This window comes from Sturnira hondurensis, unplaced genomic scaffold (genome assembly GCF_014824575.4).
Source record: "Sturnira hondurensis isolate 20B ecotype Veracruz unplaced genomic scaffold, ASM1482457v3 Scaffold0025370, whole genome shotgun sequence".
In the NCBI taxonomy this organism is placed as follows: domain Eukaryota; kingdom Metazoa; phylum Chordata; class Mammalia; order Chiroptera; family Phyllostomidae; genus Sturnira; species Sturnira hondurensis.
Window position 1 is genome coordinate 14,637,255 of NW_028098001.1, and position 16,796 is coordinate 14,654,050.

At 38.8% G+C, this 16,796-nt stretch overlaps 1 protein-coding gene across 1 annotated transcript in view; it reads right to left on the reverse strand.

Moving 5' to 3' along the window:
• MEI4 (meiotic double-stranded break formation protein 4) overlaps positions 1-16,796 on the reverse strand; it is a 135,172-nt gene that overhangs the window by 107,987 nt on the left and 10,389 nt on the right. The window contains exon 2 of the mRNA XM_037039451.1: positions 483-1,018. Coding sequence (XP_036895346.1) covers positions 483-1,018 — 536 coding nt within the window. The remainder of the gene's footprint in view (positions 1-482; positions 1,019-16,796) is intronic.

Consider the following 16,796-nt stretch of genomic DNA (forward strand, 5'->3'; position numbering starts at 1 on the left):
CCTACCTGAGAAATTCTAACAGGAAAGAAAAATTTTTTGACTTCTGACAATTTTTTGTCAATTTCAGAAAAAGAAAAAACTCAATACCATACAGAAAATCCATCATAAGGAATTTATCACTCATAGATGTTACAGATTGGGAAACCATCAAGGTTACTGTTTTTTATTTTAATAATGAGATTTTTTTTGAGCAATAGGAAGTAAACATAGGAAGGACAAAACAAAGAGAAGAATCCAGGAATGTAGACGAAGGTAATTCAAAGTAAAAAGACACAAACCTGAAGCCCAGGCATCCAAGTAGAGAACAATGCTGCAGCAATCAGAGGCCATAGGCAGGGACATGACAATGGGTAAGAGCTGCAGAAGGTCCAATTAAATACTCTGAGCCACAAGACTAAAGGACAGCAATAGGCATAAACCAATGGGAACGTCCACGAAAATTACAGATATTATTTCATAAATAGAAGAGATTTATTACTTACCCGATTTATATGGTTGTTTCTTAAAATAATCTGTAGTAGGGTTTTCTCAAATTCTTCCAACTTCTTGGAACACTTTTTAAGAATATGATTAGATAAGTCATAATCACTGATCAATCTAGCTAAAGTATCAACAGCTTCTGTCCAAAAGCTTGAAAAAGGAAATTTGGGTTCACGGTAAAAAGTGATCAGGCCATCTAGCAACTGAAAAACAGAATCAGACACTGTTGAAGAGTTGTTTTCAAAGTGGCTTAAGTCTGTTTTGAGGCTCCCTGATTCTGTCCAGCTCTTCAGCTCAAGTAGACGATGCAAGAATTGCATGTGAGAAGACAAAGGATTTTCCGAAGTTGCACAATGTTTCTTCCCAATGGGCAGTGATGGAAAGGGTGTGGGGGTGTAGCTCTCCACAAAATCCTGTGATATCTCTGAAGTTTCAGTCCTCTGCTCATTTGATAAATCACACCCAGAATCTTCCAGCACAGTTAATGTATTTTCAGAAGTTCCTGGTTCCTGAGCCTGTAACTGGGAAGATGAGTCTCCTGAAATAGAAAAAAATACAAGTGTAATATTTCTAGAGCTAAAATATTTTCATACAAAAAACTAGACATTGACTTTTCTAACTCAAAATGCTAAATGAAGCATGTAGATATGTATTAAACATTTTAAAACAGCAGCATAAAAACTGAATAGATGAAAAAGAAAGTAATTGTTTAGGCTTACAGTAGACAAGGTCTTTGTCTTTACTGGTAGAAAGCAAAGGTGACTTACCCATATCACTCTTTCTCATTAAACTAGGTACCATGCTTGAAAAATACAGAAGGGATACCACAAAACCTGAAGGAGGCTGCTATCTAGTATAGATTCCAACAAAGAAATAAGGTGTCTCTTGAAAGAGATTTACTATGAAAATAGGATGACCCTGGTTAGCTGAGTGCATTCTGGAAGAGGTGATGGTGGGAATACGTTATAAAACATAAGTAGAAATTCAAAATTAAAAGTTAGGGGCATTGAGGCAGACAGAGAATTCCACATATCAAATGGGTAAGCACAAAAGCACAGGTTTAAGAAGAAAAATAAAAGCATTGTGTCTATAAGGACCCAGAGTAATTTTACATTCCTTTTACAAAGAAAAATAAGGCAAGAAATTAAGATGGAGAAGTTTGTAGAGGAGAGGTCATAAAAGATCTTAAAAGATGTATTAAGGACCCTAGTTTATAGGTAGAGTACAGAGTGAATATAATTTAGATTTGAATAATATAAGATCACTTTGGAAAAATTATACACACCCACACATGTACTTATATACAAAAATAAACAATTTATATGTGTATGTGTACTTATTTATAACGTCAATCTATCTATGTATACTTGACACTATTTCTACAACTGCTAGAATCTTCTCATTGCCAGAGAAATGCTGCAGTTAAAGTTTTACCTAGTAACTTCAGGTTTTCCTTTGATAGAAATATCATCAGAAACACAAATAAGGTTGTTTATGAAAAGATTATCAGTAAAATATACACACAAAATTGAAAAATTCTCATTTTTAAAAATTAAATTTTTTTATTGTTGTTCAAGTACAGTTGTCTCTATTCTCCCTCCCATCACTCCCCCAACCCCAGCCATCCCCACTTCCCACACTTGATCCTACCCCCCTTTGGTTTTGCCCATGTGTCCTTTACTCATGTTCCTGAAAACCTTTCCTCCTTTCCCCCCATTATCCCCTCCCACCTCCCCTCTAGTTACTGTCAGTTTGTTCTTAATTTTAATGTCTCTGGTTATATTTTATTTGATTGTTTTTTTTTATTAGGTTTCACTAATAGGTGAGATCATATGGTATTTGTCTTTCACCACCTGGCTTATTTCACCTAGCAGAATGCTCTCCAGTTCTATACATGCTGTTGCAAAGGGTAAGAGCTCCTTCTTTCTTTCTGCTGCATAGAATTCCATTGTATAAATGTACCATAGTTTTTTATCCACTCATTTACTGATGGGCACTTAGGAATTCTTATTGAACATTCACACATGCAAATATCTATGAAACCAAATTTGAAAAATATTCCTGTCAGCAATAGAAGCAGGAAAGAGGCACTGAACAGTGTAATGCAGGAAAGTGAAATAGTCTTATTTTCATCTCACAGATCCCTCTATTGGCTATCTGAAGAGCAGACTGGAGGAGAACACTGAAAGTGTTCAGAGTAAGACACTGAAAGATCAGTTAGAAGGCACTTAGTCCTGGTATCAGGTGATGAGAGAAATGAACCAAGTGGTGGTGGTGGAAAGGAAATGTGGGGATTGACCAGGGAAATAAATATAAAACATCAAAATGTAATCTGGAAGCCAGATGACTGACTAGATGTAGGCAGTGAAGTAAAAAGAGGGACAAATGCCATGGTTCTAACTTAAGTGACTGGGTGTTACCAACTGAAATGGTAAAAATATGGACAAAATAACTGACTTAGAAAAAACTATGAGAAGTTCAGGTTTGGTCATGTAAACCGTGAAGCAACTGTTAGAAATCCAGGCAAAGATATTCATCTGGAAATTGGCCACATGAGCCTAAGGGTGGACAAAGGTTCTATACTTAAAATACATGTTCAGAGTTATCAGTGTGTAGGTAATATCTGAAGTAATAAAAATGGTTGTGAACACACTTGGGAAGAGGACAAGCAGTGACCAGAACAAGGGATCAAAGAGGTGTGCTGAGGAATATCAGTATTTGAGGGATGAGTAGAGAAAAAATAATCATCAAGGAGACAGAATGAACAATTAAAGAGGTACAAGAAGAATAAAAATGATGGTGTCATGGACGTTAAGGAAGCAGTTTTGAGGAGAATTATATGCAATAGAGAAGAAGTCCAAGAACATAAAGAGCTGGAAAAATATGTTGGAATTACTGATTAGAAAATCACCAGTGACTGACCCATAGCAGCTTTGGTTGGTCAGGGTGGTAGACAGAGGTCAGATCCCAGTGGACTGAAGGATAATGGGCAGAAAGTAAGGGAAGAACTATAAGACTTCTGAGGACATGGATCAGGAGAGTACAACTGAAGAGTAACTGTCGGCAACGGGGCATGACAAATTAGGAGAAACATGAGCAATTATAGACTCAGAAGAGAAAAAACAATAGAGAAGCAAGTGCTGGAAAAATGAGGAAAAAATAAAAGTGCGAGGTGGACATGGCCATACAGAAAGCAGGAGGCTGAGTCAAGGACCCCAGTGGATGGGTTGTGCTTAGTGCCGTGGAAGTACTTTTTTTTCCTCGAAAGCTGAGAGATGATGAGAATGTATAGAGATAGAAAAAAAATGCCACTGCCATAGAGGAAGTTATAGGATATTTCACCTAAAAAGTTATATACACACACATTTTTTAAAGCTAGAGACGGGGAACACCAACTGAACAGGGCATAAAAATCATGATGGAAGTAACATTTTCTACGCTCACTGCCGTATATTTGAAAATCTATCTAATTTGTTGCTGTTTTGTCCGTCAGCAAAATTAAAAACTGATGAGACAAAATCAGAGAACTGAGCTTTAATTTGGAATTCATTCACTTAACAAGTGCCTACTATAATCACTGCAGATATGCAAATGTGTGCTTGCTAATTATCACGACACTATCTGTACTTCATGTTTGGAAGTAATGCAGTTAAGTTAAAAAATGTGATACCCAGAGCAGTGAAATATCAGCAAAGTGCTCAATTGCATGCAGCTATTTCTGTGCTAAAACAGGCAGACAGCCTGGCTGTTTTAAGCCAACAGGTAGTTTCTTTTTTTCATATAAGCAAGTACAAACACCTGAAATGACTTCTTAGCATATCCATTTCACTCTTCACAAAAGTAGAGGAAGGGGGTTACTATGGTAATTATGCAAGTAGATTACATTTTCTATACTTTTATTTTATTTCTCTATTTATTTGCTTTATCTTTTTCTATCACCATTCATGCTCCCTGGACCCCTTCCACCTTCACCCAGCCCCTCCCCCTGCAACCACCACACTGTTGTCCATGTTCATGCGTTTTCTTTCTTTTTTTTGCTTAATTCAAAATGTTGCTCCACTAAGAAAGTGAACACAAGTTTAAATATTTCATTAACCTACTCAATTTTTCATCAATGTAAGCTGAATTTCACAGTTGATGATTTTAAGGAAGGCTCATAAAAATAAATTCTACCAACTATTAAATTGAGAAGCAAAAAGCTTCCAGTTTCTGCATTTCATTCCTCACTGGTGTGCCTTTTGGCAAGCGGCAGCCACACAGTCTCATCTGTCCATGTGCTGACGGGGACAGATCTGAAGGGAACCATTCACATGCTCTGGGGAGAGGAATGCACAAAACCAGCCACCACCGTCCCTGGTTGCCCTGTTTCTGGACCCTGAGGAAGACTGATGAGGACACTACGTTGGAGATGTCATAGTATAAAACCACACAGAAAGGAATCTCCTCTCTGTTTCCTAAAGGAAAGCATAAACTCCACACTGAGATTTTATACAATATGACTAACAGTATTCAAGTCACTCTATCAATTGAATAGAAGAATCTTAGGTTCATATTTTACTTTACAAAGTAGTTTCATCACATAATTCAATTGTTGTTCCCAACAATGCTGGAAGATATGTTATTACCAGTAACGAAATGCAGACTCAACTTGATTTAAGAGGCCTGACAAAAGGCATGCAGTGAGCAAGCGAAACCAATTCTTCAGTTCCAAGTCCAGTCATGTTCTAACCACAGAAAAGAAGCCTGTGTGTTACCACACCAGCTTCTGTACATTTCCATTACAGTATTCATCTATTTCTATGTTGTCCACTTGCTCATGAGCTCCTGAATGGCAGCAGACCTGTCTCTTGTAATTTCTGTGGTCATCTCACTAAATAGCAGTATTATCTGTAGACGATACTTTATTGGGAGAAATGCCTAGTGCTACAACTTGCAGCCTGGCTGTGACCTATCTTCTTCATTGTAAATATTCATTATGACTTAGCATAACTCCTTTGCAACATATACCAAATCATAACAATTTTATAAATAGGTAAGAAAGATAACTTAAGACAGAAAGAATATGGCTATTGAAAATCATTTAAAATGTTTCAGAATATTTGCTAACAAATAGCCAACAATATGCTTTTTACAGTATCAACTACCTCTTTTAACCAATAACCAATTTATTTCCTCTCCTATTTGTTCTCAGTGATACAAACTTTGAAGATGGCAAATAGCATTTACATTGGAAGCCAACACTTCCATAACAGAAAGCACTCACAGCCTAATAAAGTAAACAACAGTGGTCAGGTATCACTATTGTATATATCTTTATATGATGGGAAAGAGAAATAGGAGTAAAAAGCTTTCTAGAGAAAATTAAACATTTTCAGTGATATAAAATATTGACAGGTTATAATCTCTGACAATAGGCATTAATAATATACTTATTCATGCAAACATCATTTTTAAATATCCAAGCTTATTTGAGTAATATATAGCATGGAAAAAGACAGTAACATACCCCTATCTCTTTAAATGAGCCTTAGAAACTACGTTCGGATTCTTCTACTCATTTGCTTAGATGACTTTTCTAAGCCTAAATCTCAAAGCATCACCCCAGAGAGAAATCAGAGCCATGCTACTGCGACATTCTGCAATTTGTTTTTTTCCAGGAGGGACTAACATGAAGCAGAAGTCAAATGCTGCTGCTTCTTTTAACTTCTTAGTGGGCTGAAAGGACTGAAGATGGTAACTTCTTTCCAAGTTGCTGGGTATTACCTAATACATTTTTCATTAGATTTGAAAGAGATGAACAACACCCCCCACCACCACCACCAATCCAGCACAATCTAGCACATAGTAAATACTCAAATTGCCAGGGCTGTCCAAACCATAGCCCATAGGCCAAATGAAGCCCAACACAAAATCGTAAATTTACTTAAAACATTATGAGATTTTTTTGAGTGTGCGATTACATGTTGCAATGTATTTAAATGATGGCCCAAGACAACTCTTCTTCCACTGTGGCCCAGAGATACCAAAAGGCTGGACACCCCTGCATGCAAAGCCTCCTTTTGCCCTACCCCGTATACCTATTGCCATTAAATAGTTATAGACACGGAGAATATAAATTATGCTAAGGTGTGAAATTACATATAAAATACATAAAATAAATTATAAAATTACAGATTCTAAAATATCCTATAGCCTCTTATACATTGGATTCCATAGACATTCAGTTCTACTTTACTGAGCCTTTAACACTTTCATTTTCTTTCAGTTACTTCCATTTCAGAGCGAATCTCTAGTATACCCAACCAAATATTGTAGATCCAGTGCTCTCCTCCCACACACCTTCCCTAAAAATGCCCATCCCTGAATCTACCGCAAATTTATTTCCTGCTGCTCCCCACCCAAATATTCACAGCCACATCAATTCTTGCTGCCTTTTGCCGCCCATTTCTGCAGTCCCTACTAACTTATAAAACTAAACCTACAGAAACAATTATCCAAAAAGCATCCTTTTCTGTATATCCTAAAAGTCCCACAAACTTCATGCTATGCTTAAAAAACTAAACAAATCTTCATGCATTGCACACACAAACAGACAATTCATGCTTGTCCTACATGTTGTCTATCTCAGCTGGTAGCAGGACTATTTCTCCAGCCATCAGGCCTGGGGTGAGGAATCATCCTTGACTTTCTCTATCATGCACATTCAGTGAAATACCATAGTATGCTGATTCTACCTCTGACACAGGTGTTGGTCAGGACTCTCCAGAGAAGCAGAATACACACACACACACAGAGGTATTTATTATAAGAAATTGCCTCATACAATTATGAAAACTGAGATGTCCCAAGATCTATAGTCAGCAAGTTGGAGACCTAGCAGAGCCAGCAGTATAGTTCCTGACCAACTATAAAGCCTGAGAACCAGGACTCTGAGAATGTAAGTTCCAGTCTGAAAGCTAGCAGGGCCAAGCTCTCAAGGCAGGAAGAGACTGATGTCCCAGCTCCGGAGCAGTCAGAAAGAAGGAATTTACTCTCGCTCAGCCTTTTGTTCTGTTCAGGAGTTCAACTGTTTGCATGAGGCCCATCCCCATTAGGGAAAGCAATCTGCTTTACTTGGTCTATTCAAACTTAATCTTACCCAAAAATACCTTTACAGACACATCGAAAATAATTTTTGACCAAATATCTGGGCAACAGATGGTCCAGACAAGTTGATACATAAAATCAACCATCCCTACACATATCTGAATCTGTTTTTCTCTAGTTCCTTCCACCACTTTAGTTCACGCCTTCACCATCTCTTGCTCTGATTACTGCAATGCCTAACTGTCGTCTTCTGGGTCTCATTCTGAACTGGCCTGAGAGTCACCCTGCTAAAATGATAGTTTAATGACAGGACTGCCATCCCTAAAACCTTCCAAAATCTTCCCTTGACTAAAAGACAAAAGTCCTCCAAGATCCTCCGCTTAGCCTACAAAGCCTCTCAGTGTGTCCGCCCCCGCCCCCCGTCTACTTTTCTAGTGCCTCCATCTTCACTCTTATTTCTATAAAAATAATATTAAGTTCTTACCGTTTGCCAAAACACACCATACTTATTCACACAGCTATGCATTTGCATACGCTGTTTCTACTGTCTGGTGTGTTCACATACTATAGCCCAGGAACAGACTGATTCTTCAAACCCTGCTTCAAATTCTGTGAAACCTTCCCTGTTCAGCCCAGAGCAGGAGAAATCACACTCTGTCTGGGTTATCTTGTACCTTACACATACTTCTATAAATGCATCCACTAACCTGTTTTGAATGTATTAGTAACTCCCCACTGGAATGGAGAAATTCTTAAGGGCAGACACAGAGTTACTACTCTGGGTACTTCTTCTGCCTGATGCCAGGTTCTATGTGGTTGGTGGTCTAAATATTTGAGATTATACACACACACACACACACACACACACACACGAAATCAAATAGCATATCTTCTATTCACTGAAATGTCATCTGTCATCACAGGCATATATAAATATATAATTTGCCACTACCAACTATGATTTCCTAGCATTAAAGATAATTACATGCACTGATAAGCAGAACAATATAAAAGTAATGTTTATGCCACCTGGTGGCCAAACGGGAAATGCAATTTTAAAGTACTACACAATTCATCTGAAGAGTGTTTCACTTTAAAGCAACTGTCTGTCTTCTGAAGGATATGATATATTTTAGCCTGTTGCAAAGCATATTTGACAACTGCTGACAAAAATTTTTAAAGATTTGCTTAATACCACTCTAGAAACCTGCATCACAATTTAAACTTTGAATACACCAAGTGATACAGCAATGTCAAATGTATGAAATTATAAACTAATGGAATAATATGTCTTAGCTGAATTACCTTCACTGCACGAGGTTTCTAAACAAAACAGTGTATTTGTTTTTGTATTTGTATTTGTCAGCACGGTTCAGGACTATATGACCATATGATTCCTCCCGCCTTCAGGTGCTCAAACTCTAAACTTTTCTAGCCATCCCTATCTCTCTCCCCCAAGCCATCCAAGTAGGTTGCCAATTTAAACCTTCCTCATCATTGTGCTTTTGACTCTCTTCTCCTGTTCCAGTTTCCTGGATGTCCCCACCTGTCCTGCAGGCTCAAAGAATTCCTTTAAGCAGATGACTCTCAAATTTTTAACTCTAATTCTGCCTTCTTCCTCAAGCTCAAGTCCCTAGGTATCTCAGCACGACTTGATCCCAGCACTTTAAACCTCATGTGTCCAAAAGAATCACGTCCTTCAACTTAAACATGGTCCAATTTTCAAATAACAGTACTACTGCCCTTCATCTGGAACATCTGAAATCTAAGCATCAACTCTGATTTCTTTGTTGACCCCCACATAGATCTCACTGACAAACAATATTAATCCTGCCTCACTCTTCTGTTCCTTGCACCTACTAAATTTATTCTCACTTTGGGGGCCTTTGTATTAAATTTTCCCTCTGCCTCAGATGCTCTTCACACCCCAACTCTGACTTTCTCAAGGCTTCTTCCTTATTATCATTCAAGTGTCTGTTTAAATGTCACTTCTTCAGAGAGGCCAACCCTGACTGCCCTATCTAAAGAAGCCACCAGAATAATCTTGGCACATCCTGTTTTAATTCTCTGAACTTTACTTTTCACTGACTCATCTTTTCAATCTGTCTCATGCACAAGAATGTTCACTCCATGACAGTCCTGGACAGCCTTGAATACTGAGCAAGAGCCTAATAAATATTTACTCAATAAATAAAAATCACTTTACAGTACCTCTTTTACTCCGTCCCAAAATGATTACATGTGAGACCTGGGCTATGACAATGGTGTTCTTAACTGCAGTCTCCTGCCTTCTCCAAACAATTCTGAATGATTAACTCTGCCTAAATAACCTATTCACAGGTCACTTAAAGAAATTGCAATTTCACAGAAATTGCTCAATGGTTCTAAGTAGTGACTGTGTGATCCTGGCCCATGCCTAGCACGCACCCATTAGATGTTCATTTCCCTTCTGTTTTTCTGCTGGAAAATCTCCAAAGGTTCCTTGCTGCCTACAGAATAAAGCACGTTTTCCACTGGCTGTCAAACCTCTTCTTAATAAGCTTCAACCTAGTTTTTCATCTTATTTTCCAGAACATTACCTCATGCTCTATATGCCACAGTCGAGTTAAGCCACTTGCCAGTAGACTCCTTTGCCTGTACTTCGCACTGTTCCCTCTTGCCTGAAATATCCTAGTATCCACAGCCTTCTAAATCCTACCCATCCTTCAAGGTCAGCAACTTCCTCCCCAAAAAACTGTCAAAAATCCTGTTCTCTAAAGCAAAACAATCACCCTCTTTCTCCTCTGAACATCAGCTTCTCTCTCTGGACCCTTGGGACTCAATGGTTCTAAGTAGTGACTGTGTGATCCTAGGGGCAGGGCTTACATCTTCTCTTTCTTTGTATTCTGCACACCATCTGTAGCTAATAGCTGCTGACTAAAAAGGGGGTGAATATATTGAACTAAAGAACTTCTCTAAAGGAAGAATTATTAAGAAAAATTAGGAGCTGACAAGAAGAAGCACTCATTCTTTGGATTCTGTCATTTAGGGGGCGAAGATGTGCATTGTAGGTAAGACGCATAGTCCTAATTTCATTTCCTCAAAAATGGTATCAGAGACAGTGGACTATCACACCCTGATGTCAAAATCATAGCCCTCTACAGAATAACACCAAACCCTTAAAAACGCAACGCTCTGCCAAGCAAACCAATGCATCCCCCTCCATAACTGCCATACATCAGTGCAGGGATGTTATGAACACTACGTGGAACTGGCAGTTCCCGAAATCGGCAATACACCACATACACTGGCCTGCTAATACCGTGAATGCCAAACCACTCAGCTTCCTACAGTCCAGCCCCAGTTACTTTCCTGCTGAGACCCCACAGATCTCCATCCTCTCCTTGATCAATCCTCTACTTTGATTTCACCTTTTAACTCCAGGGTTCCAACTGCCCACATCTATGCTGCTGTTCTAAGCTGCCTTGGTCCCCCAAACCTCCCCCATTAAGACAACTGAGGTTGACATTTGTTCCCACCAATATGTCTTCTGAATTTCCTTATCAAAAGTCAGAAGCACTGAGGTCTTTCATCCAGTGCAGTATTTCCCCCACCTACACATCACCATAGGTGTGGAACAAAATAAAATTAAGGATTCCTAGGCATGGGTAAGCAGTGTTTCCTGGGGAGGACTCCAGGAACTTGTATTCTAAAAAAAAAAAAAAAAAATAGGAGAGTCTCATAATTGAGCAAGTCTAAAAAAATGCTTCTCTTTACTACCACACCACTTGTTTCTTTCTGGGCTCAGTATCTCCTAGTTTATAAGAACTTATATGAAAAGATCTTATACTGGTGGTTTTCAATCTTTCTTCCACATTACAGTGACTTTGGGAACTTTTTAAAACTTCAGTAACAGACCACAGCCCATGCTAAGTACATCAGAATCTCGGGCAGGGGTGTGCAAACATCAATATTTGTTAAAGCTTTCCAGGTGACTGCAGTGTGAGAACCACTACCTTAGATTAATTTATGTCTATTCTGCTTTCATTGGGTAGCAGGGAAGTGGGCTGTGTCCCATCCCTGCCATCTCTACTTTCACCTTCAAACCTCCCAGAAATGTCTTTCTGTTTCCTCTCTATGCATTCATGTTTAATTCACGTTTCATATTTCCAAGTTCAGCTGGATTCCCTCTCCCTTTTCAGAGTTCACCTTTGCCAGTTTACTTTCTGTTCTGCAGAACTAGGGCTTTACATACTCTAGCTGCCTCCTTCCTGCCTTGTCCTTGGCCAGAACACTTCTCTTGCCAACCACAGCCTGGGATGCCTACCCAGCGGTCCTGCCACTGCTCCCACTTGCAGTCTCCACCCAGCAGCTGGAGCAAGAAGTTTAAAACTCCTGCTTAACGCTCACCAAAGGGGTCCCACTGAGAAAACCTTACATAATCCAGCTCTTGTCCTCCCTCTGGCCTCATCTCCTGTCCTCTATTCCTCACTTGTTCTGCTGGGTAGTCACTGGTCAGCTCCTGCTTCAGGGCCACTCGGATGGCTCTGCCCCTGCAAGGGTCCAGGCCAACTCCTTCCCACCGAGGGCCCCCTGACCACCCTGTCTAAATTAGCAGCCGTGCCCCACACCCAGGCACTCCATAACTTCCACCTCACTCATTTTCTTCACAGCTCTTAATGCTCTCAAATTTTTTCTTGCTTACTGATTTATGTATTATTACCTGTCTCCTCCATTGGAATATAAATTCTATTTCTTCTACCTTCGACAATTGGACCTCCAGAGATTACTGTTTTTGTTGAAGACATGAATCAACTGTCCATAAATAAATATAGCCAGAACCAAAGCCTCTAGAACATATGTAGCATCTTTGCATGCATCTACCTCAGGAGACCTTGCCTCTCTAACCAGACCACAAGCAGCAAGTAGGCTTTTTCTTCTTTTTCAACCTTGAAAGTCAAGAACAGTACTGAGCAAATACCATATATTTAAGTACTTACTGATTATCTGGGCTATTTTACAAGATCTTTAAAAAAGGTATGTGAAATTTTTAAATTAATTTTCAGATACAGGTAATCCTCTGCCTAAACTTTATGTTTACAATATCACCCCTGAACAAGAAGAACAAGAAGTCTCTCATTTTAATTCGCCTTCTAATTTTTTCACCTTTCAATTCCACTCTCTAATTTACATCCATCTCATTAGGTACCTTGCAAGTTGTAAATCTACAATTGCAGTCTTGATCTGCAATGTGGCTATTGAACTCCCTGATATAGAGCCAGGTGCACATTTGTTCTAACTGATACACATATGTTCAGATAAAAATACAGAGATCTAAATCAGAACACTACTACAGGACTGTCCCAAGATCAACTGCATTTCTAGGAATAAGGACTTCCCCTGACTAGAACATTTTTTAAAGCCTGTCTTATAGAAGGCTTATGAGTTCTGGTTTCAAGATTTTATCTACCTATTTATTACTTATTTAAATCTGACATCAGGCCATGGAATCTAGGCTTCGTTTAAAAATTACCCCCAAATTGCCCTGGATGAGTGGCTCAGTTGTCTGGAATGTCACCCAAATACTAAAAACAGGTTGGGTTTGATACCTGGTCAAGGCACATACCTAGGTTGAAAGTTTGATCCCCAGCCAGGGCGCATATGGGAGCCAACCAACTGATGTTTCTGACATCAATGTTTCTCTCCTCTCCATGCCCCCCTCAAGTCAATAAGCATATACTTGGATGAAGGAAAATAAGTAAAAAAATTACTGTGCAAGACTAGAATCAATTTTTTCCCAAAACCTTACTGATAATCACAAATAAGGAAACTGCTTTCTACGCAACACAGAAACCCCCCACAAAACTCAGGCAGAGTTAACTTTTTAGTATCACTTAAAGTATGGTTTTATTTATGCTCATGATGGGCATTACTATCTTCCAATGCCTCCTTCTTATTAATTTCAGAATTAGTAACAGTTCATTCTATCCCCAGGTAACTGCTAAACATGTATCTTCAAATACTGATCTTAGACTTCTACAAGGAAATAATCATGTAGTCCTGAGATACACAAACATTCATAAATCCCCTTCTAATCTCAGTCCCCATGACTAAAACAATGTGTCTTGCAAGTATTATAATATGAGACATAAGACACAGTAGTCATTTTTCTAGTGCCTTTCTGAGCCTTGATGAGTTTACCTATAACCTCCCCACAGTGCCGAGAGTCCTCATAAATTCTGCTGACTTAGGTGAAGGCACTCTGCCCAGAACCCTCACTGACCCTGCTGGGCTCAGAAACCACTGCTCCTTTTCACATGGAGATGTCACTCCAAGAGAAGCCTGGCGATGGACTTTGTAGTTACCGAAACAGACTTATACAATATTTTTGTATAATATTGGTTTGTTAAATATAAGTTCCCTTTTCCTTCTAAAATGCAAAATACTTTGATCTCATAATCAACAAAACCAATAAATGGCATAGAAATGCATCACTGTTATCACTGCTAAATAAAAAAAATATTTCCTCAAACTGTCAATTTTCAATATTTTGAACTCCCTAAAGCTAGTCAGTTATTCAATAAGCTACATTCTTCTGTTTGTTTCAAAATGCACCTTTGGAACCTTTTCATTCCCCCGCTAGGATCCTAGTCCATGATCTTTTCATTTCTTGCTTGGAAGACTACCATCTCCTCCTACAGGGCTTTTCTGCCTTCAGCGTCTTCCCCTCTCTTACATGCAATGCATTGTCGCTGGGTTAACAGCAGTCTTAGTCCATACCTTTTAATGTCTTCTCATTTTTGCAATAAAGTACAAACTTCATAAAAGCAATCCTATTTCCTGGATCAAACCTCAGGGTACACTTCCCTTGGTGGGTTGAGCGCACTCCTGCTCACTGAAGTTCAGTGTGTTGTTCAAAGCTCTCTCACATGCTATCTCTTCCCTTGAATGCTTCCTAAACATACCCACAGTTACCTTTCCATTGATAGTCATGACATTTATTGCCTATTACATGTGTACAGGTCATCTATACATATTCTGCTGCTCTTGGCAAAGTTGGCAATGAATGAATGAACTTCTGGTCACTGGATTTAATAGACAGTTCCTAGTTTCCACATTGCTTGACCTCTCATCTCATGCATTTCCTCATTCACTAAATATTCTCTTCACCTGGTTTATGTGACTAGGCAAAAATCCTAATTATCACTTTCTTCTGTCTTCATTTTGCCAACTGCTGCAGTCTGAATGTTTATGTCCCCCTAAAATTCATATGTTAAAATCCTAACCCCCAAGGTGATGATATTAAGAGGTAAGGCCTTTGGGAGGTGATTAGGGGATGAGGGTGGAATCTCTGGAATGGAGTCAGGGCATCACCCCAGAGGCCCCGAGAACTCTCACCCTTCCACATGAGGACACAGCAGGAAGGTGCTATCTTTGTAATTGGCCAATTTTGAATCTAGGAACTAGATGCCTTTCATTTCACCCTGGAATACAACATTTGAAGAATGACATAATAGCTCATCAGATTCCAAAAGTATATGAACTAATTATAGGCTTGCTATGAAAACCAAGAATGATTCACATGTCACAGCCTGGAGACATACGCATTTCCATAGCTAACATTCTTTTTTTTTAAATTATAGCCTATCTGCCAATAAAGCCTCAGTGGCAACTCTAAAATATACCTATGGCCAAAAGTCATATACTTAATTCTGTAGAGTCTGTTCTCTAGCATGGGAGACAAAGTAAAAATATCTTTCATTCTAAAGAAGAAGTGTAGCCAGAGACAGCTCAATAATCAATTATTACATGTGAATTATGATTTAAATATACACATATTCTTGTGAGTAGTAAAAAGGAGAACTCAAAGTCAGTTTTCTGCAAACATCTTATTGCTAACAAAGCAGAACTCATTACCACTGATTTTACTATTATTATATTCCTGAAAATAAAGTCCTTTCTCAGGGGTTGTCATTTCCATAAATTCAGGGCCAAAGTATAAAGCAGCACAGCATTGCTTCAGTAGTATGGGTGATTCATCCATCAGTCACTGTAAAAATCAGTGGTCTAGGAAATTTAAACTTGACCAAAAGAGCAGCATAATCTTTTACCATTAAAAAAAGTGAAATTCACACACATTTTTAAGAGAGAAAATAGGCCAAACAAAATATATTCTGCTTTGTGAGAATAGATGATTTTATAGATTTATACTATACACAATGCTGCCATTTGTAAAGGTACTAGAATAATGGCTAAAAGGACTTAAATGATAAGATATGGCCTCATACCATCAAAGAACTAAGGATAAGACAAGCCAATAACTAACACTTTTATAGGTCAAAAGGCATGTCAAACATAGGGCAGGTGACATGCTCTGAGAGTACAAAGGAATTAGTTCAAACTGGGGAAAGTGAGAAAGATACCATGTAGTATGAGTGTCGGGACCATAAAGCTTTCATTAGAGGCCTTTCATATCAGGAAAGAGCATGAAGGAGCGGCAAGGGACACCGGCAATGGCTCACAGAAGGTGCAGCTGGAACCCTGGGGATGCAGAGGTGTGTAGAGAGTGAGGATACAGGTCTGAAAAGAAAAGTCCCAGTTTGCAATGGGGAGTGGCTTGAATGTAACCTGTCCCTAAACAAGAGAAAGCTATCCGCTGTTTAAAGCGTGATCTTAACTGTGAGAAAAAAACTTCAGAGGCAAAAAGGGCAGCATGTGATCTACAGGGGATTCCTGAAACAGGAGAAATGATATAGAAGAGAGATGAAATCATAGGGCTTTTATAGAAGGAAAAGAACACTGTAAATTATATAATTGAGAAATCGAAGCCAGAGATAGAACTCAGATTATAACTTCTTATAACAATACAGAAGAGGAGAGAATGAAAATCAAGTTCTATTAATGTAACTCCCAAAATAATTAAACAGTATAACAGATGAATTGTTACTCAGATGGCCAGGCCTGCAACACACAGAGGACCTTCTGCTATTGGACCAGAAGTGAGAATGTGGCAATGGCCAATCATTCAGTTCTACTACTGGAAAAAAAACACACCCTTAAAGCTTTGTTCTTTCCCTTCCCACTTGTATAATCTACTCAAACAGCTACATCCAGATCTTCACAAGATACAACTAAACAACAAAATTCTCAGTAAAAACAAACAAACAAACAGACAAAAAAGTAAACTAGGTTCTTCTGATATTAAGGAATCAATGACAATTCCCATCAGCGTATCAAGACCAAGGAGGAAG